General features: G+C 43.1%; 1 protein-coding gene across 1 annotated transcript in view; it reads left to right on the top strand.

Annotated features, from left to right (window-relative positions):
* The first annotated feature begins 17,894 nt into the window (after window positions 1-17,894).
* Window positions 17,895-23,877, top strand: part of UBE2G1 (ubiquitin conjugating enzyme E2 G1) — a 128,449-nt gene continuing 122,466 nt past the window's right edge. The window contains exon 1 of the mRNA XM_037029619.1: window positions 17,895-18,297. Within this exon, the coding sequence (XP_036885514.1) occupies window positions 18,252-18,297 (46 nt within the window). The 5' untranslated portion in view covers window positions 17,895-18,251. The remainder of the gene's footprint in view (window positions 18,298-23,877) is intronic.

Below are 23,877 nucleotides of genomic sequence, written 5' to 3'. Positions count from 1 at the left end.
ACCACCTCAAGAAACCCCAGTCACAAAGATACAAATCTTGTGAACTTGGCTTTGTCAAGAAGCACAACAAGAAGGGCCTGAAGAACATGCAGGCCAGCAATGCCAAGGCTGTGAGTACATGTGCCGAGGCTACAGCGGCCCTTTGAAAGCCTAAGGAGGTCAAGCCCAAGATCCCAAAGGGCGGCAGCCACAAACTCAGTCAACTTGTGTACACCACTGCCCCCAGGCTTGGGAAACATTCCTGTGCCCACGTCTTCAAGGATCTCAAGCTCTGCCAGCCAACGTCTGGCTCAGGCTCTGGCTCAGGCTCAGGCTCCTGAAGGTACCCAGGACCCCTCCCTGCCCAAAGTCTTCAGGGTAGAGACCTCTGCCTGCTGATGTGAGGACAGAAGGACTGGTGTGACCCTCGTGCTGCTGTGTTCTCCTGTGTCCTCATGGGGCGGTGTCCTCCTGTGCTGCTTGTACAAATGAAACTGAGGCAGGATCTCTCAGTCAACAAACAAACAGACAGCCCTGACTGGTGTGGCTCAGTGGATTGGGCATTATTCTGCGAACCAAAATGCCGCCCCTTTGATTCCCAGTCAGGGCACACAGCCAGGTCCCTGGTTGGGGGTGTGCGAGAGGCAACCAGTAGATGTATCTCTCACATACCAATGTTTGTCTTCCTTTCTTTCTCTCTCCCTTCCCTCTCTCTAAAAATAAATAAATAAATAACTTCTTTAAAAAAGAGTCCCTATCTTTTTGAGATATTAAATACTACAGGGGAAATAATATGTCTGGGTTTCAACTTAAAATAATTTGGGGTAGAGTGGGAAGAGGTACTAGCTGGGTGTATAGATGAAATAGTATCCACCATGAGTTGATAGTTGTCAAGCCCGGTGATGCGTACAGCGGGGTCCATCATTCTACTCTTTCTACTTTTGTATGTTTGAGATTTTTCACAGAAAGAAGCTATAAACCAACACACGATGAACTTCATGCCAGGTTGTAACCAATCTTCACCCCACTCTGTCTCTGACTAAAGGGTCAAAACTAAGTGAAAGAAGTAAGATGTGTGCTAAGTGCGCCCTGAGGAGAGGAGGGGGAAGTCCCCTTTTCTCCCACGAGGTGCATAGTGACTGAGCCAAAACTCTCCTGAGTTGACCACCAGGCTACATAATTTTATGGGGCAAGAGAGGGACTGCTTCTGCTGATGAGGACCGATTGAATTTCCAAGGGCCTATGTTAATCCTTGGCAGTGTGCCCCTGTCTCTGCTTGGATTCTCCCAGAAGCAGACCCTCAGACAAAGATTTGAATGCAGAGGTTTATTCGGCAGGTGATCCCAGGAACAGCTGTAGACAAGCGGGCATATGAAGCAAGGAAGTGAGGAAAGCCAGGACAAAGCATTGCCAGGCAGATTACCTCTGTGGGTAGGAGGCTCAATTTTTTTAGGACTCAGGGCCAGCACAGAATATGTCCCTTAGGATTTTAAAAAATATTTTATTTATTTATCCTTAGAGGGGAAGGGAAGGAGAGAAGGAGAGAAATATCAAATGTATGGTTGCCTCTCGTGAATCCTCCGCTGGGAACTGGCCCACAACCCAGGCACGTGCCCTGGCTGGGAATCAGACTGCGATCGTGTGGTTCGCAGGCCCGCGCTCAATCCACTGAGCTACACCAGCCAGGGCTGTCCCTTAGGATTTTGATAGCCTAAGGTGAACACCAACTCCCATCCGTCACCAGTGGAGAACTGCTGGAGGCCTGACGGTTAGGTCAGTTCTCCTGCACCTGGGGCCTGCCTTACTGGCGGAACCAACTCGAGCCAGAGGAAGCTCCCCTGGCAGAAACGCAGGGGCTGCCACTGGCAGTGGCCCACTTTGGTAAGCCCCGCGGTCCCTTTGGAAGAATTGCCGTGTTTCAATTATATCACAATATCAATGTACACATGGCCAACATAGAGCTAATAAGGTGACCAGATGCAGTTATGCTTTTTTCCTTGAGGGAGGATAATGGTGGTGTTTTAATACACTGAGTGGTCATGGGACTTTGTCAAAGATAAGTGGATGTGAACTTGCTCTGTGCCATTCAACATGCACTGTGCTGGGGACACCACCCTTCAAGGTGAGTCCTGCTGAAGGACTGAAACACAAATTCCATGTCACTCAGAGTCTTGAAGGCATTGGCTTAAATGCCTTTGATCTTCTTTGGGAGTGGTAACCTCTCACAGGCAACATTTCCATCTGCATGTAGGGTAGGAATTAGGTCCTGAACGCCGCAAGATTGCCTTTCACCTCCAACCTTTGCTCATCTGAATGCACCTGCTGGATAAATGATTGAGAAGTAAGTGAAGGAATGAATAAACAATGGTGGTCTGAAAGAGTGAATAAGTGAGCTTTTAACTACGCCAGGAATATTACAGGCTCATCATCTATCCGCCTCTTTTTGTCCCCTTGAAGTAAACAATTTTAAAAAAATAGACCCTGTTGTTTAGAAATGTTAAGTTCAGCAGCCACCACCCTCAGGATTTGAACCATTGAGAAATCAACTCGCAGGCTCGTCCTAATCATCAAGCTGTGTGCGTTTCCTTCATCTGTGTGTGCGTGCACACACATGACACTGTAAAGAATGGGCAAAGACTTGGGATTCCAGAGAAGGTGGGGGTGAGGGATTAGAGACAGTCGGTGTAGAAAGTAAGATGTGTTAGGCTTTGAAGGACAAAGCAAGGAGGGAGTGTCTCAGCATCTATGGAGTGCCAAGCATTGTGCTGAGACTTTACCTATGTTTTCTCCTTTAATTTGCTCAGTGATCCTGTGAGCCCTTTTACTACACGAGAAAGCTGAGCTGGCAGGCAGGGAGTCAAGCGCACCAACACTTCAGAGCCATCCTTTGGTCTCAGCACTACCAATATGAAGAGGGAGACGAGTAAATAGGCGACTTCATCACAAGCACTGCTGCTCCCCAGCCAGTGCTCGACAATCATTAAATCCAGAAACCCAGTGACCCCAAAGGGGTCCTCCTCTGCCAGGAGGACAAGAAGGCTTTGGTTGTCACCACAGCAGCCAGGAAGAGTACAACCACTTCTTGGGCTTCTGCAGGCTGTGCAGACTCTGAGAGTCCAGGGCGATTTTCTTAGTCCAACGACTGTGGGCTTTTCTGCTCATTCCAGTGTTTACAGCCCATCTGTAGACCTGCAGAAGTGCCACCAAACACCAGTTCTGGGAGCCATGGCCCCTGGACAGTCCCAGGCTGGGCATGCCATTTCTGCAGTATGATCACTTTAGTCACCCTCACCCCCATCAGGGTCAGCACCCGAGCCCTTTCTGAGCCACTGGCTCGGTCACCTGTGAACGGAGACTGTCTTTCATGGGGCTGTGTTTTCCTGCCCTGTCACCCACAGCACACCGGGAACTGTGGGCACTAAGACCAGCTTGCAAGCCACATGTGCTGCCTGCAGTGGGCTTTGATCATGAAAAAGTTGTAGAGACATAACAAGTACCAGGCAATTTGTCAAAGAGCATTGGTCAAGAACTCATATTGGGGGATTTACTGAGGGAGGAACATTTTTCTCATCCCCTCATTCATTCACGTCATTCTGTCGTGTACTCATATAAGTAATATTTAAATAGTGAGGACCGCGCAATGTTTCAGGCCTTGGGGACACGTAAGAAAGATGACATGACGTCCCTGGGCTCACGAAGCTTTCATTCTTGAAAGCGGTTAACTTCCAAAATGATCTTTTGCTACAAACGAGAGCACTTCTAATGCATTTAAGGAGAAGAAGACTTACTTGAAGGTTATTTGGTGCCTAAAGAAGGCGTGGGATGGCCGAACAGTCAGGCCGGAGGCCCTAGACCCACACTAGACTGACTACCCACTGGCCACACGGGCCCCTGCAGGTGGCTCGTCTGGACCGAGATGTACTTTAAGTGTTGAGTACAGGTTGAATTTCACAAGCTTAGAATAAATGAAGAATACAAATGATCTCATGAATACTTCTTATATTGATTACATGTTGAAATAATATCTGGGATATATTGGGAGTTCAATAAAATATATTATTAAAATGATCTCACCTTTTAAATTTTTTAAAATGTGGCTATCAGACAATATAAAATTACTCTTATGGCTCAGTCTAGGTTTCTATTAGCCAGCATTGCTCTGGAGCTGGAAATGAGATGCCGATTACACAGGGTTTGGGGAGACAGTGGGGTCAGTAAGCAGACCATGGAAGGTTTTCGGAGCAGTGAAATCACTCTGTATGATACTGTAATGGTAGGTACATGTCATTATACGTTTGTCCAAGTCTATAGAATGTACCACACCAAGAATAAACCCTAATGTAAACTGTGAAAAAATAAAATAAAATATATGCCAATCACACAGGTAGGCTGCTCGCAGCAGGCAGGAGGCAGGACCCTGCCACCACCAGACACCTGTGCAGGAGCCCACTTAGTTTCTGGGCGTGCTCACTCTTGCTCAGGCGTCTGCCCCGAGTGCGTCTGAGAGCCTTTCCATTCTTGTCACGGTGCCGTATCCTGGTCACGGGTCTGATAGGGGTGCCTCTGAGTGGCGGCCAGGTTACACTTTTGGTCCTGACTGCAAGGAGTTTGGCCAGGGAAGTCCTGGCATTTCCTTTGGTAGGTGGGAAATTACAAAAATAAAAAAAGTGGGGTCAAGAGATGCTGACGTCTGCACATATAGCAAGTCCTACTACATGTACCAATTGCCATTCTGAAACACTCGTGTGCCACAGGCGGACTACCAGGTCACGGGGTATGCGCGCACGTTTAAAGAACCTTGGCTGAGCTTCCACATCAGCCTGGAAGAATGGCGCCAATAAAACAGAGTCGCCTGATTTAGAGTGCAGTTGTTTTTTATTTTTATTTTTATTTATTGATTTTCAAGAAAGGGGGAGAAAGAAACATCAATTGGTTGTTCCACTTATTCATTTATTGGTTGCTTCTTTTTTATCCTCACTTGAAGACATTTTTTTCATTGCTTTTTAGACAGAGAGGGAGCTGTGGGGGAGGGAGGAAAGAAAGGAAAACATCAATATGAGAGAGAAATGAGAGAGAAACATCCATTGGTTGCCTTCTTGTATGAACTCCAATAAGGGATTGAACTCACAACCTGGGTATGTGCCCTGACCAGGAATCAACCCCGTGAGCTTTTGGTCTATGGGAAGATTCTCCAATCACCTGAGCCACAGTGGCCAGGCCTCAGTGGTTGCTTCTTTTATGTGCCCTGACTGGGGATTGAACCTGCAACCTTGGTGTATCAGGACGACACTTTAGCCAACTGAGATACGAGGCTGGGGCTGCAGTTGTTGTTTCAGTAATAGGAGTCTCTGATCATCACTTCAGCCCTTTCACTAGTATCCTGAACTCCCTCGCCAGGTTGTGTGTGTGTCATACCAGCCCTTAAACACCCCAGCTCCCCTGCGTCTATATCTGGGCAAGTGAATGCTGCTGAAAAACAAATCACACATCTGAGCAGATTGATACCATTATACACTTACATTTGTTCCAACGCGAATTGAAATCTGTGGCTGCCTGACTACCTTCCTTGTTTCCCTCGTCAGCTCTCTCTACTGTTCTCCACAGTGGCTATTTCTTTTCCCTTTTTAAAAGATTTTATTTATTTATCTTAGAGGGGAAGGGAAGGAGAGAGAGAGAGAGAGAGAGAAATACCAATGTATGGTTGCCTCTCATGCGTCCCCTGCCAGGAACCAGGAACTGGCCTGCAACCCAGGCATGTGCCCTGACTGGGAATTGAACCCCGATCGTGTGGTTTACAGGCCTGCACTCAATCCACTGAGCTACACCAGCCAGGGCTTTCTTAACCTTCCCCACCACCTTTTCCCTATGCTCAGCAAATAGCCTTGCTTCCCACTTCAGGGAGCACACAGAAGAGAACTCTCTCAGCTTTCTGCCCCCCACACCTGCAAACTCACCTGCATCCACATTAGTTCCTTCCTCCTTCCCTCTAGTTACAAAGGAAGAAACATTTCCCCTCCTGTTTAAAGCCTACTTCTCCACCTGTGCTCTAGGGCACACCTCTTACCCTTCTCGGGGACTCTGCTCAATTCATCACTCCTTCGTTCTCCTGAATGTTTATCATCTTTCTTTCCACTGGCTCCTTATTGTCAACATTCCGGATTATTTTCAACTTCTTCACTTTAAAAGACAAACACCACCCCAAACCAACAAAAACTCCTCCTTTGGCCTCACTTTTGAGCCATTGCCTTCTATCTGTCAACTCCTTGATAGTCAAATGTCTTGAAAAAGTCACCTATGTCAGCCATTCCACACTCTACTCGGGCTTCTACCCACGCACTTCTGTTATTGGCGTGCTTACTAAGATCAGCAACAACTTCCTTGTTGCTAAGGCTGGCAGGTAAAGGGGAGCAGGGCTCAGAGATGGTGGCACCTGGGACAGCTAAGGACTTCCTGGAGTACTAAATACCCAGGACAGGTGAGGAGAGGTCAGGTTTTCAGGGAACTAGATCTTAGCAGGCTCTGAATCTCAAATTCACCATTTCTGGCCACACTGTGCTTTGTGAGAAGAGCAGGAAATGAGAACTGAGGCCCGAGGCCTGGGTTCTAGCTTTGGATTTTTCTCTGCCTTCCTGGGAACTTGGGCAGCATGTCCCCAACCCCCTGCCCACCCTCTGTGGGACCATCAGGGTATTGTGAGGAGCCCAGCAAGCACTGAGGGTAAGTGGGCTGCTCTGGAGCCTTGCAGGAAGCTTGGAACCTGGAAAACATCTCCTTTGAGGAACCCAAGGATCTTGCACTCAGGACCTTCTAGAGGAGCACAGGTCCCATCCCATGGCAGAACTAAGGTACCAAGGGACAAAGAAGCTACTTATCACTTAGGAGGAACTGCAGGCATCTATGTGTGCATTGTCACTACTCCAGTGTGATCCAGAGAGGGACAGATTTGTTGCTCAAACCTGTGAGAGCAGCTGGGGGAGTAGGGTGCAATATAGGACCATCAGTAAAACTTAAGACCAAGTTTCTGTCTTAGAGTGATGTGTATGTATGCCTCCCCTAAGCTATTGCCTTGCCTTGTCTCTCTTTCTACTCAAACTTCTTGAAGGAGGAGAGATTCCTTCTTCAAACTCTGCAATGACTTCCCACTGCAAATACAAGGAAATCCACTCCTTACCTTGGCCTAGGAAGCCTCCCTCTGACGTCACAGCCTGGTACCCTCTCTCCTCATTCCTTGTCCCCAGCCCTACAAGCCCAGTTTATGCACTTACATCGTCAGTCTTGGCGCCTTTTCATTTGTGTTTCCCTACGCCTGAATCACTCTTCCTCAGGGCATCACATGGCTGCCTCCTTCTCAGCATTCAAGTCTCAATTCAAATGTCACTGCCTTTGAGAACCTTCCCTGACCACCTCTTCAGTTGAGGTAATCTTTCCAATCAGCCTTTCCCGATAACCCTATTTCAATGACTTCACAGCATATCTCAGTATTTACAATTAATTATCTTTTTAATGTGTTGACTGGTCTACTGGGCAACTGTCAGTTCCCACTAAAATGTACACTCCTTTAAGATCTTGTCTTTTTTGTTTGTTTACTACCCACTCAGAAGTACCTAAAATAGTACCAGTACATAGTAGGTCCTCACAAATATGTGCTAACTCTCCTCCACCACTGTCTATTGGCTATTTGTTCCTCTGTCTCTGCACTTCTGCCCATGACCTGCCATTCCCTGACCCTGTTCTCACCAAGGTCTCCCATGATCTCTGTCACCAAAAGACAATTTAGTCCTGTCAATCTGTTTATTTAACCTTTATGTTGACCACTTCCTCTTTCTTGAGTACCCTTCCCGCTTAAACTTTACTACCATCCACTCTCCTGGTTTCATCCTCCTTAGCTTCTCCTGAGTCTCCTTGCAGATTCTTCTTCCTCTACCACACCTTTCAAAGTTTGTCTTCCTCAGTATGCTTCTCACTCCTCTTGAACCAGTGTGTCCTCCTCTACTCAAAATGTTTATATATTGTCCAAGTTTCTTCCATTTGAAACATTGTTTTTCTTTTTTTGCCTTATTGTGTGGGCCAGCCTCAGCAGTATGGTTGAATAGAAATGGTGACAGTGGACACACTTGCCTTGTTCTTGTTCCTGCAGGAAATGCTTTTGAGGCTGCACCTTACACTCAGGATTTTTTTTTATAGCTCTCATCTAACAGGTTGGGGACATCCCTCTCTACTTCTAGTTTATTATCGCTTATAAAAAGCAGGTGTTAGCCCTGGCTGGTGTGGCTCAGTGGATTGAGTGTTGGCCTGCGAATGGAAGGGTTGTCGGTTCGATTTCCAGTCGAGGTATATGCCGGGTAGTGGGCCAGGTCTCCAGTGGGGGGTGCATGAGGGGCAACCACACATTGATGTTTCTCTCCCTCTCTTTCTCCCTCCCTTCTCCTCTCTGTAAAAATAAATATATTTTTTAAAAAGTGGATATTAAATTCTACCACATTCTTCTTCTGCACCTACATACCTCTCTCACTCCTCTTTTAATCTACTAATGTGGCAAATTATGTTGATTTTTCTAATAATAAACCAACCTTATACCTGGAAATATTCAACTCGAATGTGATACACTACTTTTTACATATTGTTCTATACAATTCACTAATTTTTTTCCTTTAAGATTTTTGCATCTATGTTCATAATTTATACTGACTTGCAACATTCATTTTCTCACACTGCTTTTACCAGGTTGTAATACCAAGGTTATGCTAATTTTTCTCTGGTCAGTGTGGCTCAGTGGATTGCGCACCAGCCTGCCAAACAAAGGGTTGCTGGTTTGATTCCCAGGCAGGGCACATGCCTAGGTTGTAGGCCAGGTCCCCAGTAGGGGGTGCTCAAGAGGCAACTACACACTAATATGCCTCTCCCTCTCTTCCTCCCTTCTCCTTTTTAAAAATAGATAAATAAAATCTTTTTTTTAAAAAGATTATGCTAATCTTATAAAATGTATCCTCTGTCCCTTACTCTATAAAAGTTTTTCTAAAATTAGAATCATATGATCTTTGAAATTTGGTAAGACATATAAATAAAACCATCTGGGCCTGTAGTTTTCTTTGTAACAAGACATTTAACTACCACTTCTATTGATTTAATAGTAATGAAATTAATTATGCCTTATGTTATTTCTTGATTCACTTTTTTTTATAGCAGCTCACATTCATTGATACTTACTGTGTGCCAGGCACTATACATGACTTCAGCTAATCTCCATAATACTTCTGATGAGGTATGTGCTGTTATTCCCATTAGACATGCTTAAGCTGCAGAAATTTCTCTCTATGTGATAGGAGCCACGTGATCCCACTCTCACTTCTTGATTCACTTTTGGTAAATTATATCTTTCTAGGAAGTTATACATTTCATTTAAGTTTTCAAATTTTGGACACAAGAGTTATTCATAATCTTGTTATTTTTTTAATTCATGTGGTTTTGCTTCTTTTCATCCTTAATTTTATTTTACTTAATTTTTTCACTTTTCCAAGAAGTGTTTATTATTAGTTAAGCCATGATTCAGGATTTCAGGGTGGGAGGAACCCAGGACCCTTTACTTCCCTGAGAGAAGGATGGAGGCAGAGGAGAGGCAGGGTGGAGCCAGCTCACATTTTCCCAGGAAAGGTGCCTTCTGCCCAGCAGTTGTCTCAGGCTAACACCCAGGCGATGGGGCAGAGGGACTCGTACACATGTTGATATCACCTGCTCAGGGACACCCTCCCTCTAGCTGTCACTGCCTTCTCAGAGGGGAGGTAGTCCAGGTAGTTCTCTCAGCAGTTCCTGGTCTGGTTGCAGAAACGACTGTCTAAAGTAGTATTCTGGTAGTTCTTGGTTTGGCCTTGGTGTTTTCTGCCATGTTGCTGACTCCTGAAGACCCCCCTGAAGCAGCTCACATCTCAACGTGACTCTTCGCAAAGACAGCCTCCGTCTGACTGGAAGTGCAGTGAAAACACTTTTCATCCTTAATTTTATTTGTACCTTCTCTTTTCTTAAACAAGTTTCCCAGAAGTTTGTCAACGTTATTAGACTTTTCTTTTTTACTTAATCTTTATTGTATTTTTCCATGACCATTAGTCCCCTCATACCCCTTCACCTGACCCCAGCAATCACCACACTGTTGTCCATGTCCATGAGTCCTTTTCTTCTTTGCTCAATCCCTCCACCCCCTCATTCCCCCACCAACTAGCTGTCATCCTGCTCTCCATCTGAGTCTGTCCCCATTTTCCTCGTTAGTTCAGTTTGTTCATTAGATTCCACATACGCGTGAAATCATATGGTATTTGTCTTTCTCTGACTGGCTTATTTCACTTAGCATTATATTCTCCAGGTTCATCCATACTGTCGCAAAAAGTAAAGCTTTCTTATTTTTTATGACCAAGTAGTATTCCATCGTGTAAGTGTTCCATAGTTGTTTTATACACTCATCTACTGATGGGCACTTGGGTTGCTTCCATATCTTGGTGATTATAAATAACACTGCAATGAACACAGAGGTGCTTAGGTTCTTTCAAATTAGTGTCTTGGGTTCCTTCGGATATATTTCCAGAAGTGGGATCACTGGGTCGAAAGGCAGACTCATTTTCAATTTTTTTAAGGTATCTCTATATTGCTTTCCACAGTGGCTGCCCCAGTCTGCATCCCCACCAACACTGCAAAAGGGTCCCCTTCTCCACATCCTCACCAGCACTTGCTGTTTGTTGATGTATTGATGATAGCCATTCTGACAGATGTGAGATGGTATCTCTTTGTAGTTTTAATTTGCATTTGTCTGATGATGAGTGACATTGAGTATCTTTTCATATGTCTATTGGCCATCTGTATGTCCTCTTTGGAGAAGTGTCAATTCAGGTCCTTTGCCCATTTTTTAACTGGGTTGTTTTTTTGGTGTTGAGTTTTGTAAGTTCTTTATAAATTTTGGAGAGTAACTTCTTATCAAATGTATCAGCGAATATGTTCTCCCATTCTGTGGGTTTTTATTTTGTTGATTTTTCCTTTGCTGTGCAAAACCTTTTTTAGTTTGATGTAGTCCTGTTTATTTTTTCTTTTGTTTCCCTTGCGTACGGAGATATATCTGATAAAATATTGCTATGAGCAATGTCTGAGATTTTGCTGCCTATGTTTCCTTCTATGATTTTTATGGTTCCGGGGCTAATATTTAAGTATTAAATATTACTTTGATCCACTTTAAATTTATTCTTGTGTGTGGTGTAAAAAGGTGATCTAGTTATTAGACTTTTCAATGTATTAGATTTTTCATTTTTTGGCTTTATTGTTCCTCTTTTTTTTTTAAAAGATTTATTTCTTTATCTTTAGAGGGGAAAGGAAAGAGAGAAGGAGAGAAATATCAATGTATGGTTGCCACTCGTGAGTCCCCTGCTGGGAACTGGCCTGCAACCCAGGCATGTGCCCCGACTGGGAATTGAACCGCAATCGTGTGGTTCACAGGCCCGCACTCAATCCACTGAGCTACACCAGCCAGGGCTTATTGTTCCTCTTTACTGGTTCCTGTTTATTGCTTATATTCTCTGTTTTGTGCTTCTGTTTTTAATTTCTTAGTTCTTTGAGTATGCAGTCATATCTTGGTACTTGTCAGCTTCTGAACACATCAAACCCTGTGCTTGATACATTTTGATGAAAAAAAAAAGTTTCAGCACTCTGCACTTGCTTGGGACTCGTCACACTTCCTGGAACTTGTATGAGTCATGATGCTGGCCCACAAGGGGTAATGCTTCATCATTCGGTACTGGTAGGTTTCCGGCACTTGTCAGGAGCTCCCAAACGAATTAATGATGAGTACCGAGGTACCACTGTATTATTATTTTTAATAGGTTTACTAAGATATAATTACATCCTATGCAATTCAGCCATGTAAAGTGTACACAATTCAATGGGTATTATTTTATTCATAGAGTTGTACAACCATCACACTTAATTTTAGAACATTTCCATCATTCCAAAAACAATTCTGTACCCATTAGCAGCTCCTCTCCATTCCCCTCCCTCCAACCTCATCCCTAGGCAACAACAAATTTACTTGCATCGCTATAGATCTGCTTATTCTTGGAATTTCATATAAATAGAGTCATATAATATGTGGCCTTTTATGTCTGACTTCTTTCAGTTAGAATAATATTTTCAAGGTTCATCCATGTTTTAGCCTGTAACAGTACACCTTTTTCGGTGAATAATATTCCATTGTGTGGATATACCACAATTGTTTATGCTTTCATTAGTTGGCGGACATGAGTCGTTTCTACTTTTCACTATCATGAATAATGATGCTACAAACACTCACGCACAGGTTTTTGTGTAAACATGTGTTTTTGGTTCTGTCTGGTATATACCCAGGAGTAGAATTGTACACTAACATGGTAATTCTATGTTTAACTATTTTGAGGAACTGCCAGACTGTTTTCCACAGCGGCTGCACCATTTTACACTTCGCCAACCATGTACGAGGGTCCCAATTTCCTTATATCCTCCCTATTACTTTTTACAACAAATGCTTGACTCGTTACGTTTTAAGTCTTTCTAGTTTTTTAAATATAAACACTTAAAATTATATATTTTCATTTAAGTATTTTCTACTTTTTAATCTCAGAAAATTAGTAAAATTAATAACCCAAGAGAGGCTTATCCTGTGGCCTCAAAAACACCTCAGTACCACCTCTGCCGGGGCCCAGACCCGAATTTAGTAAACACAGGTCTAGATTAAGCTTGAAAGATTATCCTATTATTAATTTAATAGGATTGACTCATTGGTCCAACAGATATCCAACAGATATTTGTTGAGTGCCTATTGCACAGCATCATTATATCACATTCTGAGAAAGAGGTGAAATAGAGTCTTGCTATCACAAAGCTTAACAACAATTCAAAAGAAAAAAAAACTGCATGATAAGTATTAGGATAGGAGATGTAATACATGCTGGAAATAGAAAACATAGGAGTAAGATTTTTACTTTTGAGATTGAGAAAGGTTTTCTGGAGAAACTTGCTTCTTTTAAGGTCCTGAAAGATGAACTAGTAGGAGCTTGCTCAGTACACAGCAGGAAAAAAAAGTGTTCTGGGCCATTGGAGCAGCAAATGGAAGGACCCAGAGATGTAAAAATAAAAAAACCTTGATCTTTTGGAGGAAGAAAAAAATGTGTCAAGAGACTGTCAGAAAAAGGCACAGAATGAGAGTCAGGATGAAGCTGAAAAGTTCTTAGAGACTACACTATGGAAGGCAATTAAGCCATATCAGGGAGCTTGGACTTCATTCGAAAACAGTTGGGAGGCCATGGAAGAGGTTTTCTTTAAATACTTTATTTACTGATGAGACAGAGAGAGAGAGATTGATTAACTTGTTGTCCCATTTATTTATGCATTCACTGGTTGCCTGTATGTGCCCTGACAGGGGGTTGAACCTGCAACCTTGGTGTATCCAGATGACTCTCTAACCAACCAAGCTACCTGGTCAGGGCAATAGAAGAATTTTAAAGTAGGAGTGGGGCAATAGCAGATTTTCATTTTGAAAGTTTTGCTCTGGCTCAGAAATTGATGAGGGGAGGGGGGTCAAGACCAGTGGCTAGGGGACCCTTACTGAGGGTGGCAGTCATTCAGGTTTAGATTTTAAGGAATGCCCATGGGAATGGAAACTAGGAAACATTTAAATATTGGTGATCAATCTGATGTAGGGGTGAGAAAGGAGAAGCACTAAGGCTGACTCTTCCATTTCTGACTTAAGTAACTGGGTACCACTGGTTGTGACAGAGCAGGTCTGGGGATAATGGGTTCCAGTCACAGTAGTTTGAGAGGCTTATGAGATAGTTCTCCATCTCCTGTACTTACCTGAAGCAGGCTGTCCTCAAAGGACTCAGTTTCCTCAGCCTTCTCAAGGGAAGGCTGTCTTCTCTCACGTCCTGCGGATTGCAGAGCTGGCAGGCTTAGCATCTTCTCTTTGTTCCCCATTGCTGCTTTCCAACCTTCTCTCCTCTTCTTCCTTCCCCTAACCGTTGCTTTTTTAGGTTAATGCATCTAGTTGTACCACTTATTACTCCCTTCATTGCTATTATCTGTGGACTCATTCACCAATGACTTTGGCTCCTGGTTCAGTCTTTCCTTTTATTTTTTCCTTTTATCTGGCCCTCATCCTGGGGGGGGGATTTAATTGCCCACATGAATGACCCATCTAGTACTCGTCCCTGTCACCTCCTTGATTGCTTCCTCTTCCTTCCACAGCAGTCAGCCTCTCCCCATGTTCACGTGAGACCCCCTCACCACCCACGACCATACCACACCTGAATTCTAAATTTCAAGCCATCCACCCAGACCACCATTTTCTATCCTTCCAGGCCACTTGCTTTAGTGTCTACAGCGCGTAGTTCTTTCCTCTCAAGACTTCATTATTTGTATCATTGTTTCACTATTCATCAGCTCCTTCCTGTTTTTACTTTCTTCTCTATTCACGTTAGAGAAGAGTCCATGTTAGAGAAGAGTCTCTTCATATACCTTCAACAGACTTGCCTGTGTCCACCTTTCTCTCCTTTACTTGACTGGCTAACCCAACTGTACGTATATTTATTATGAGCCTTCTGCTATCATCCTTCTGCTGGACATCCTAGCTGGCACAGTGTGGCAAAAGAGAGAAATAGTGTTTTCAAAAAAAAAAAAGAAAGAGAGAGAAAGAATAAAAATTTAGATATATTTATGCAGAAAATAAAAATAATCTATAGAAAAATGAGTTTAGTGAGGTTGTTGGTTAACACACAAAAATAAATTGTTTTTAAAAATATTGTTAACATGCCCTGGCTGGTGTGGCTCAGCGGAGTGAGTGTTAGCCTGCAAACCGAGAGGTCACTAACTCGATTCTCAGTCAGGGCACATGCCTGGGTTGTAGGTCAGGTCCCCAGCTCGGGGCATGTGAGAGGCAACCAGTTGGTGTTTCTTTCACACACTGTTGTTCCTTTCCCTCTCTTTCTCCCTCTCTCTCTACATATAAATAAATAAAATCTTTTATAAAACATTGTTAATATACTAGGAAAATGCAGACTATCTAAGTTTATCTCTGTTCCTATGTAAATAAAAACCATTATATCACTACAAAATTAACAGTGAGCACAGTGAGTTAAAAAAAGAAAACACCCTACAGACTACCAAAGCATGTTATCATGATACCTTAAAAATACCAGGCAGAGGCCCTGACTGGTGTGGCTCTGTTGGTTGGGCATCATCCCACAAAGTGCAAGGTCATTGGTTTGATTCCCAATAACGGCACATGACTGGGTCCCTGGTCAGGGTGCATATGAGAGGCAACCAATTCTCTCTCACATTGATGTTTCTCTCCCTCTCTTTCTTCCTCCCTTTCCTTCTCTCTAAAAATAGATAAATACAATATTTTAAAAAATACCAGGCCAAGCAATAAAATCCTAAGGATATCCAATAAAAATAAGAAGAAAAACAGGTCACCTACAACAGAATAAGAATCAACAGCAACACTGGATGCTAGAAGACAATGGACCAAGGGTTTAATATTTTTAAAGAAAAGTTATTTGGTTTTAACCATAGAATTGTATACTCAGCTACACTAAATCATAAGGCAGTAAAATTCTGGTGTTTTTTGGATATATAAGCACTTAGAAAATCTGCCTCACATATACTCATCAGTTATCTGGTAATATGATCCAGGGAAAAGAAGGGAGTAAATAAAAAGACTTACACTTGAGACCCTGGATGTAGTAGACAGCCCAGGAGAGCAGCCAGGGGCATCCTAGGAAGACCTTTACACAGCAGGCCTGGCCCAACCAACCAGCTCAGATTAGAAATATAACAGAGAGGCTTTCAGGAGGAAGCTTTCGAAGAAAAAGAACTTGACAGAATACAATAGCCATCAGGTGGGATAGGGAAAGGAAGAATATTAATCATAATCAAGATACTGCAAGAAAAACAAGTAATTAGAAACTCTAGCCCCCCCCCAAAAAAAAACCTCTATGTAAGGAATAAATATAATTATAGTCCATTACAGCGTTTGGATCTCTTACTCAACATTTTTAAAATCACAATATCGTAAACACTATTTACTGATATAAAAATAATGGGATTTAATGTAGGAGAATGAAGGATGAAAGGTAGAATAAGAGAGTTAAATTCTTATCAGTTACAGCAAGAATAAATACGTAAGGTTTAAAATGGATAAATCAAGAAAAAGCATTATATGCACATCAGTTGGAATAAGGAAGGTGGCTATCAGAGGAAACTGCTAGGAGTTCAAAGGGGTTGCCTCTGGCAAGCAGGATCTAGGACCAGGGAAGCATGTGGCGCACCATGTTTGTGTTTCGGTATAAGCCTTAAGACACATAATGAACGATGTATTTACTGCTTTGAAAACACTTAGAAAATCAAAAAGAAAGATTTTTTGGCCAGAAAGGAGGAGTGTTGTTGGAAATGGATTTTTTCACGTTAAAGCTAAGGACGTTTGAGAGCCCTGCGAGGGCTGGGGTTTGGGAGGGGAAGCTGCGCTTCAAGCAGCAGCATTTTGGATAACCTGCCTAAAGAGATTTCAGAAAGGGATGGGCTCCCCAAACCTACAGTTATTTGTGATTTATTTTCTTACTCCAAATAATTTTTTAATCTTATTTAAAAATTTCCCCCCCTTAAATGAGTCCTTCACAGCATAGTCGGGTGTGGCTTGGTTGGTTGGAGCGTTGTTCCACAAATCGAAATATCACTGGATTTGATTTCTGGTCAGGGCACATGCCTAGGTTGTGGGTTCAGTCCCTGGTTGGGTAGACTGTGAGAGGCAACCTATGGATGTTTCTTTCCCTCTCTCTCTCTCTTCTCCCTAAAAATAAATAAATAAAAATAAAAATAAATGAGTCCTTCAGATCTGGCGAACTTTAGTCCTCACAAAACCTGCATTAGTCCCTGGGGGCCTGTGGTCCCCAAAGGAGTTCTAATTCATTCAGCACGTTTATTTTTTTTAATCCTTGTTCTAGAGAGGACAGTCCCCCCTCCCCCAGGAATTTTTATCATAAGAATTGTATTGGAATCTGCTCCTTCTTTGACTGTTTACCTTACCTGGAACTCTCAGCGACTAAGTTTTTCGAAGGTAGGAACAAAGCTTTATTTATTTCTATAATACATAATTAATACAATTTTCATAAATATTTGTTGAGGGAACAGACCATGACGTATTTCAGTGTCATGAGGTATTACTTTTTCTTCTGTTCCATCTCTTCATTGAGGCTGTTATATGCAGAGCAGAAGGTGGAGGAAATGAGCAGGCTGAACGGAGTAAATTGCTTATTCCAAACCCTAGACGCCACACTTCTATTTTACAAAGTAGATGCCTTTCTGAATGACATTTTGAATCATGTATATCAGATTTTGCTAATCTCAACTCCCCTTACTCATAGATTATTATTAATGATGCGTAAATATTTCATTCCATGAGATGCAGAACATTTTGCTTATTTCACCAATCTTTTTGTGCATTCTTTCCGTAAAATGAATTATCAACGTGTGTTAATTATATTTGGCGGGGGGAGTCTGCTAAAAATGAAGCACACCAGTACAAAATTCGGCTTTAACGATGACTAATTCGCACACCACGTGTGGCGTTAGATAGTTGTTAAACACATCAACCCTTTCTGTCTGCCCCTGCGCTTCCATACCACCTACTTCAACCCGGGGGCGGTGTCTTGACCCTCCGGGACCTCTTTGTCATGGCGTCCGCGGGGCATCTACCGCCTCAGGCCTTGGCAGTCAGCCCGGAGTCGACCTTCTCAAGATGGCGGCGCTGGGGGGGGGCGGCAAAAGCACTTTGGGGGCGGGATCCCGTCGCCAGAGGCGGGGCACGGAGGCAAAGGGGTAGGGCTTGCGGGCTGGCCGATTCCGAAGTAGGCAGCTCCACGGCGCCTGCGTGGAGCGGCCCTTCGCGCAGGGAGGCTGTAGCGGGGGAAGGCACCGGTGGGGCCGACGGGCGGGCTAAAGGAGGGAAGCTGGCGAGCGAAGTCCCAGTGCGCGCCGCGGCGGCCCGGGTACCCTCCCCTTCCGGGCGTGAGGCGCTGTGAGAAGAGCCGAACCGAGCGGACTCACAGCGTTAGCGAGGCGCTGCTACCGCCGCCCCAGTCCGGCCTCCCTCGGCCTCGGCGCTCCCGTCGTGGGGGCCCAGTTTCCTTAGCACACCCATCTCCAGCAGTCTGCAGAGCCTGTCCCTGGCGCTTTGAAAGCCCCGGCGCCAGCCCGGGCCCTTGGCGGGGAGAATGACGGAGCTGCAGTCGGCACTGCTACTGCGAAGACAGCTGGCAGGTGAGTGAGCGGGCGGGCGGCGGGGCCCCGGGCCGCGATCGTGGCGAGCCACTGCGGCTTACCTCCTGTCTTCCCGGACCGGCGGCCGGACGGGTGAGGGGGAACGGCAGCTGCCTGCGAGGCCGGGTAAGGGCTCGCGAGGGTGGGGAGCCCGAGGCGCCGGTCCCGGCCGGGCCCAGCACTTCCCCGGCTTCGGAGGGCATTGGGGGCGGGGACGCACCCCAGCCTCTGCGCTGGGACGGGGCCTGGCGCCCGGTAGAAAGGAGGAGAGGCTACCCCCTCCCCCACGGCTGGGTGGGACGTTGCGGGGGAGGGGCTGTGGATCCCTAGCCGGGACCGACTTTCCCAGGAGGGGCGGGTCCGGGTCTCAGGTGTTGCGGAGGCCGCTGGACCCCTTGGGGGTAGAAAGGAGAGTGTAGGCCCGCCTAGCTGCGAGTTCCCCCGGTTCGATGTTTGAGCCGCGGGCGGGCAGCGGGTGGCGAGAGTAGGCGAAGAAACTGGCCCCTGGCCGGATAGGTGAGGCGCGCAAAACTTCTGCCGGGGCAGCACCGGGTCCAAGGAGTTGTGGCGGACAACAAAGCGCCTCCGTGGCCTCGTAACTGGCGTGCGGGGGTCTGAGGACCTGGCACGGTGTGGGACGCCGCCTCGCCTGCCTCTGCCTGGCACGGGCTCCGGCTGCGCCGCCCGGCTGGGGGAGGGTAGGAGCGGGCCGAGCGGAGAGCCGCTCGCTGGCCGGCTTGGGGCTTTGTGCTTGGAGCGGTTCCGGCTCCTGCGCAGGCCTGCAGAACCGCGGGACTGCGGCCTACGGGCTCTGGCTTGGGGCGGAGGCCGGGTCTGCCTCCCCAGAGGTGCCTGTGGCCCCCCTCCCCCATTGTCCCGGCCTCTGGCCGTTTGCGGCTTCCAGGTTGACTTTTTAGGGGGTTGGCTCCTACTCTGCTAGGACTGTGTGAGAGGAGCATGCGCGCTGGAGACGTACGTGTGCGAGTGTAAGGGGGGAGGCGGGTTGGTGGCTTCACAATGCCACCCCACGTGCTGCCAGATTTAAAGAGAAATGAACCAGCAGTTACCCCCGCTGTCCAGCGCCCAGCGTGTGTCCTTTTTAGTTCAGGCGGATTTTCACCTCCCCACTGTACAGTCAGCAGCCCTTAGCCCTCGGCAGAAGCCAAAGGCTGGCAAGAAGAAATCTTTTTTTGAATTAGAATTACTGAGAATTTGGGGTTTTAGTTAAATTACCTTTACGGCTTCTTAGGAAAAGGTTGTTAGGGGCTGTTACAGATTGTATAATTAGGTTTATTATTAGACCATGAGCAAGCAGGTTTGGACAAGTATTACAGTTCTGGATGCTCAGGGGAGTGACTGAGGTGAATGGAGTTCCAGCGATACGATACCTATGTCCATTACGAAAAATGTATTGGAACATTACAATTGCAGTTAACCTAATTGCATCTTATATTTTCAAACACCTTTTATGTAATTTTAAAATTTGTTTTGGACGAAGGAATTAAGGTGTTTCCCTAAGAATTCTTTAATCAGAATAAGTTATTTAGTGAACTTTTAAACAATGTGAAAATACTAAATTATTAAAGTAGTACTCATAATGAGAAAGATACACATTTAAAAAGGTGTAAAAGTTTACACAGTTACTAAGAAAGTATGATTAATAACAGTAGTAGCAAACATTTCAGATCTATTTCCTACCCATTTATGAACTAGCTGTAGATTTTGATAGCCACTTGGTTCAGTTTTGCCCCTTTTTTGGACACGATTAATCTGATACATTGATAAGACATTTCCCAAAGATCTTTACTAATAGTTGACACTTTGATAAGGCACACTAACCTATGCTTTAAAATCGGAGAAGAGGATGATTTAGTTTATAATTTTTTAAGCCCCATCAATAAAGTTACTTAATTGCTTTTACAAAATAGAGGCCAAGGCAGTGCATTATTAAGTCAGGTGTAAAAATAAGTTTACTGGAAAGACTTGTTAACTACATACTAAAATAAATGCCCTGGTGTATTTTAGTTGTACATTGAGCTTCGTGGTTCTTCAAATATCATTTAAAAACAGGAGGAATTGTAATCTGGTCTCTTGAAATCTTTTAGAGTTCACTTTGGAGGGCTTTATAATAAGTACTTAAAAATCTTGAAATGTATTGAAATTTAGTAGATACAAACCTGTAAGTGGTTCTAGCTGTTAGAATTTCAGAAATTTACAGCAGTGGCCAACAATGGTTTCATTTATTGAGCCCTTAGCCTACTATTAAGGATTTTGCTTCATTACTTGAGGGGAGAATTTATTGTTTGTTTTGTTTTATAGGTAACTGAAACGAAGAAACTGGTTACTTTCAGAGTTGAGCAGAATGATTCCTTGGGTTGCAGAGTTTCTCACCTCAGCTCTACTGACTTTTTGGGTGGATTATTGTTGTGTGGTTCTATATTCTGCATAATAGAATGTTTAGCAGCATTCTTGGCCTCTGTCCACTAGATGCCAGTAGTACATCCCTTCAGTTGTGACAGCCAAAAATGTCTGTTGCCAGATGTCCCCTGAGGGACAAAGTCATCCCAGGTTGAAAAATCACTGGTTTAAGGTGTTTTAGTGAAGACCATGTGGATATCGTTAATGAAGTAAGAACACTTAAGTGATTCCTGAAATCAGATAGGTTGTGTATTTCTTTGTGGAAATTATTAGACTATGAGTTTATTCTTTTGTGAATTTAGCAGTGGCAATTTAGCTTTTGCAGCGCATTATGCTTAACACTAAGAAATCCCACAGCATAAGAAATTGTAAATGTTTTTATTTTTCCACTGGATAAATGTACAGAGTACAGGAAGGTATATAGTCTTTCCACCCTGACCTCAAGTTCTTTTCTTAGAAGCAAACCATCATTAATAATTTCTTGTGTCTTTTCAGAGAGATTCTTTTATATATGTTTATATGGGCTAATGTTTACTGAGGACTAACAGGTACCAGGTGCTGAGTGCTTTACATATATTATCTTATTTAATCCTCCCAATAAGGAATAGAGGCTTAGGTTAAATAACTTGCTCAAGGTTACACAGGTAGTGATTGGTGCAGCTAGATTCATATTCAGGACCTTCTTATTTGAGAGACTTTGTTGTTTATAATTAGCTGTATTGCCTCCCAGGGAGCAATAATTAACACAATCATGAAGTAGTTTCTTACAAGTTTAAATATTCAAAGTTAATTTATTAAGTAACCATCAAAATGATTGAAAAAACAGTCTCATCTGAACAAAATAATGTGCATTAAAATGTAAGTGATATTCTTAAGGTAATCATAAAATGATATTTTGGCCATTGTTAAGACCAATATTCTGTAGAACCAAGGAAAGTATCTTTGAATTTAATGTTGTAGACTCTAAGTAGCACTAAGCTTTTTAATGCTGGCAGTTAACTTTGAGAAAAAAAATTGGGACTGATTTCCTACTAAATTTACTATGGAAGAAGTCTTTTTCTTCTTTTAAAGATCACTTGAAGTTTTGTTATGTTTTGTTTTGTTTTTGACCTTGATAACATTGTTTTTCAAGAGTTCTCACGGGTGCCTGTCATCCCAGACCTAGGAAGAAGAATCTTTATGCAGTAGCAATGAAATAATTGAGCTGCTTTTACTATCGAAATTTTGGTTACATATTTTAAAATAATCTGGAAAATTTCCACATTTGTTTCTCCTTGGCTACCCATGTGAGTAGGTTGTGATGAGTGAGCTATGTGTGTTTCTCAGACATAATGTGCAGTAAAGTCACTTGGGAGTTTGTTAAAAATACAGATTCCTTTCCTCATCCCCACAGTCCGCATGTCTTGATGGGGCTCAAGAAAACCTAATTTCTATAGCAGCTGTTTGGGTGGCTGTGAAGTATGTGTTCTGAGCTACACTGCAATAAGTGCCCTAAGCAATGCATGTCTTCCCCACCGCCCCCCCAATAGGACCACCTGCAGCTAGCCTAGTGTTTGTGGTGTGCTTTGTGTCATTAGCATTCCTGGTGTTCATAAGATACTGAAAGAAAACTCATAAAAGGAGGAGTTGGAAAGATTTAATATTTCTTAATGGCCTTTCTAAAATGTATTGGCACTCTGACATACAGTTCCATTAACAATCTTAAGCAGAAATAGAGTAATTGATTATTGACAGGAACACAATTTATTATTAATAAGGACACCCTAATGGTAGAACATTCTGGGTGATGAGCTACAAATTAATAATCTTAACATTAATAATTGTTGACCCACATTTAGAAATGGAAGAAAAGTCTAAAAATAAATTTACATTGCATGAAACTACTAATTGTTTAACATAGTCGGGGGATTTTTATATCCAGAAATCATTACACTATTATAGAAAGAATGCAGCTACTGCATACTGTACTGAATGTGCTTTCAGAAAAAAAGCATAAATGAAACGTGGTGGTTGAGGGTGGGTTGTAGGACGACATCTAGTCCCTGTACTGGAAGGAGTATCAAGGAATTACTCATCTGATGTGTTATGTTACAGGCTCTAAAATAGTCTTATTTTTGCAATATATACATAAATCATTATGTTGTACACCTTAACTGTACACAATATTATATGTCAATTATGTCTCAATAAAGCTGGAAAAAAGTCTTAAGTTTTTTAATGAATAAGTGAATTTACTTAACATGAGGGAGTAGGTGATTTTTAAATTATAATTTTTGTTATTTGGTGAATATTTTTGATAATGAAATTTAGTTTTTATAAATGATAGTTTAATTTTCTATAAATAAACTACTTCAGACTGAAAATATTTTCTAGTCTTTTATATTGGATGACCTCACTTTCTAAAATACTGTTTAATATATTAAAGTGTTGAAGTAAATGCTATAATTTGTAGGTTTTAGTATATTAATATAATAATCCACTGTATTTAAAATACTTTCTAAAATACTGTTGAATATATTAAGGTGTTGAAGTAAATGCTATAATTTGTAGGTTTAATATATTAATATAATAATCCACTGTATTTAAAGTAGTACTGAAATGTATAGTTTTATATATACTTTATATAAGTTGATATACATTGTAATTGGTCGTAGTCTGCATATAATTGTAAAATTAGGTGCCATGATTATTGGAGTGCTCTCTAGTATGGAAACTGAAATGCACACACTACCACAATATTACTGTTGCTTGTGGCTTCTTTGTCTCTGGTGAAGACTCTGTTAAGATGAGTTTCAGTCCTTGGATTGTTTGGTCTTGGGTACTGAAGTGCAAACTTTTTTGTTTGGGGGGTACAGTGATTTATGGTAAACTGGCATACATGTACTATTGCTTAAATTAAATAAAACTCTTAAGTGTTTTTTTGTTTTAATGGGCTCAGTTCAGTTTGGCATACAGCTGAATCAAGATGTCAGTTCTCTTAACATTAGACTACTTTATTTTATTTTATATTTTCTGTTTTTAGATATTTTATTTATTTATTTTTAGAGGAAGGGGAGGGGAGGGAGAGACAGAGGGAGAGAAAGGAAACATCAGTGTGTGGTTGCCGTGTACCCCCTGCTGGGGACTGTGCTACAACCCAGGCTTGTGCCCTGACTGGGGTTC

Source organism: Sturnira hondurensis, unplaced genomic scaffold (genome assembly GCF_014824575.4).
Source record: "Sturnira hondurensis isolate 20B ecotype Veracruz unplaced genomic scaffold, ASM1482457v3 Scaffold0020374, whole genome shotgun sequence".
Classification (NCBI taxonomy): Eukaryota; Metazoa; Chordata; class Mammalia; order Chiroptera; family Phyllostomidae; genus Sturnira; species Sturnira hondurensis.
This window is presented reverse-complemented; position numbering and strand designations above follow the sequence as displayed.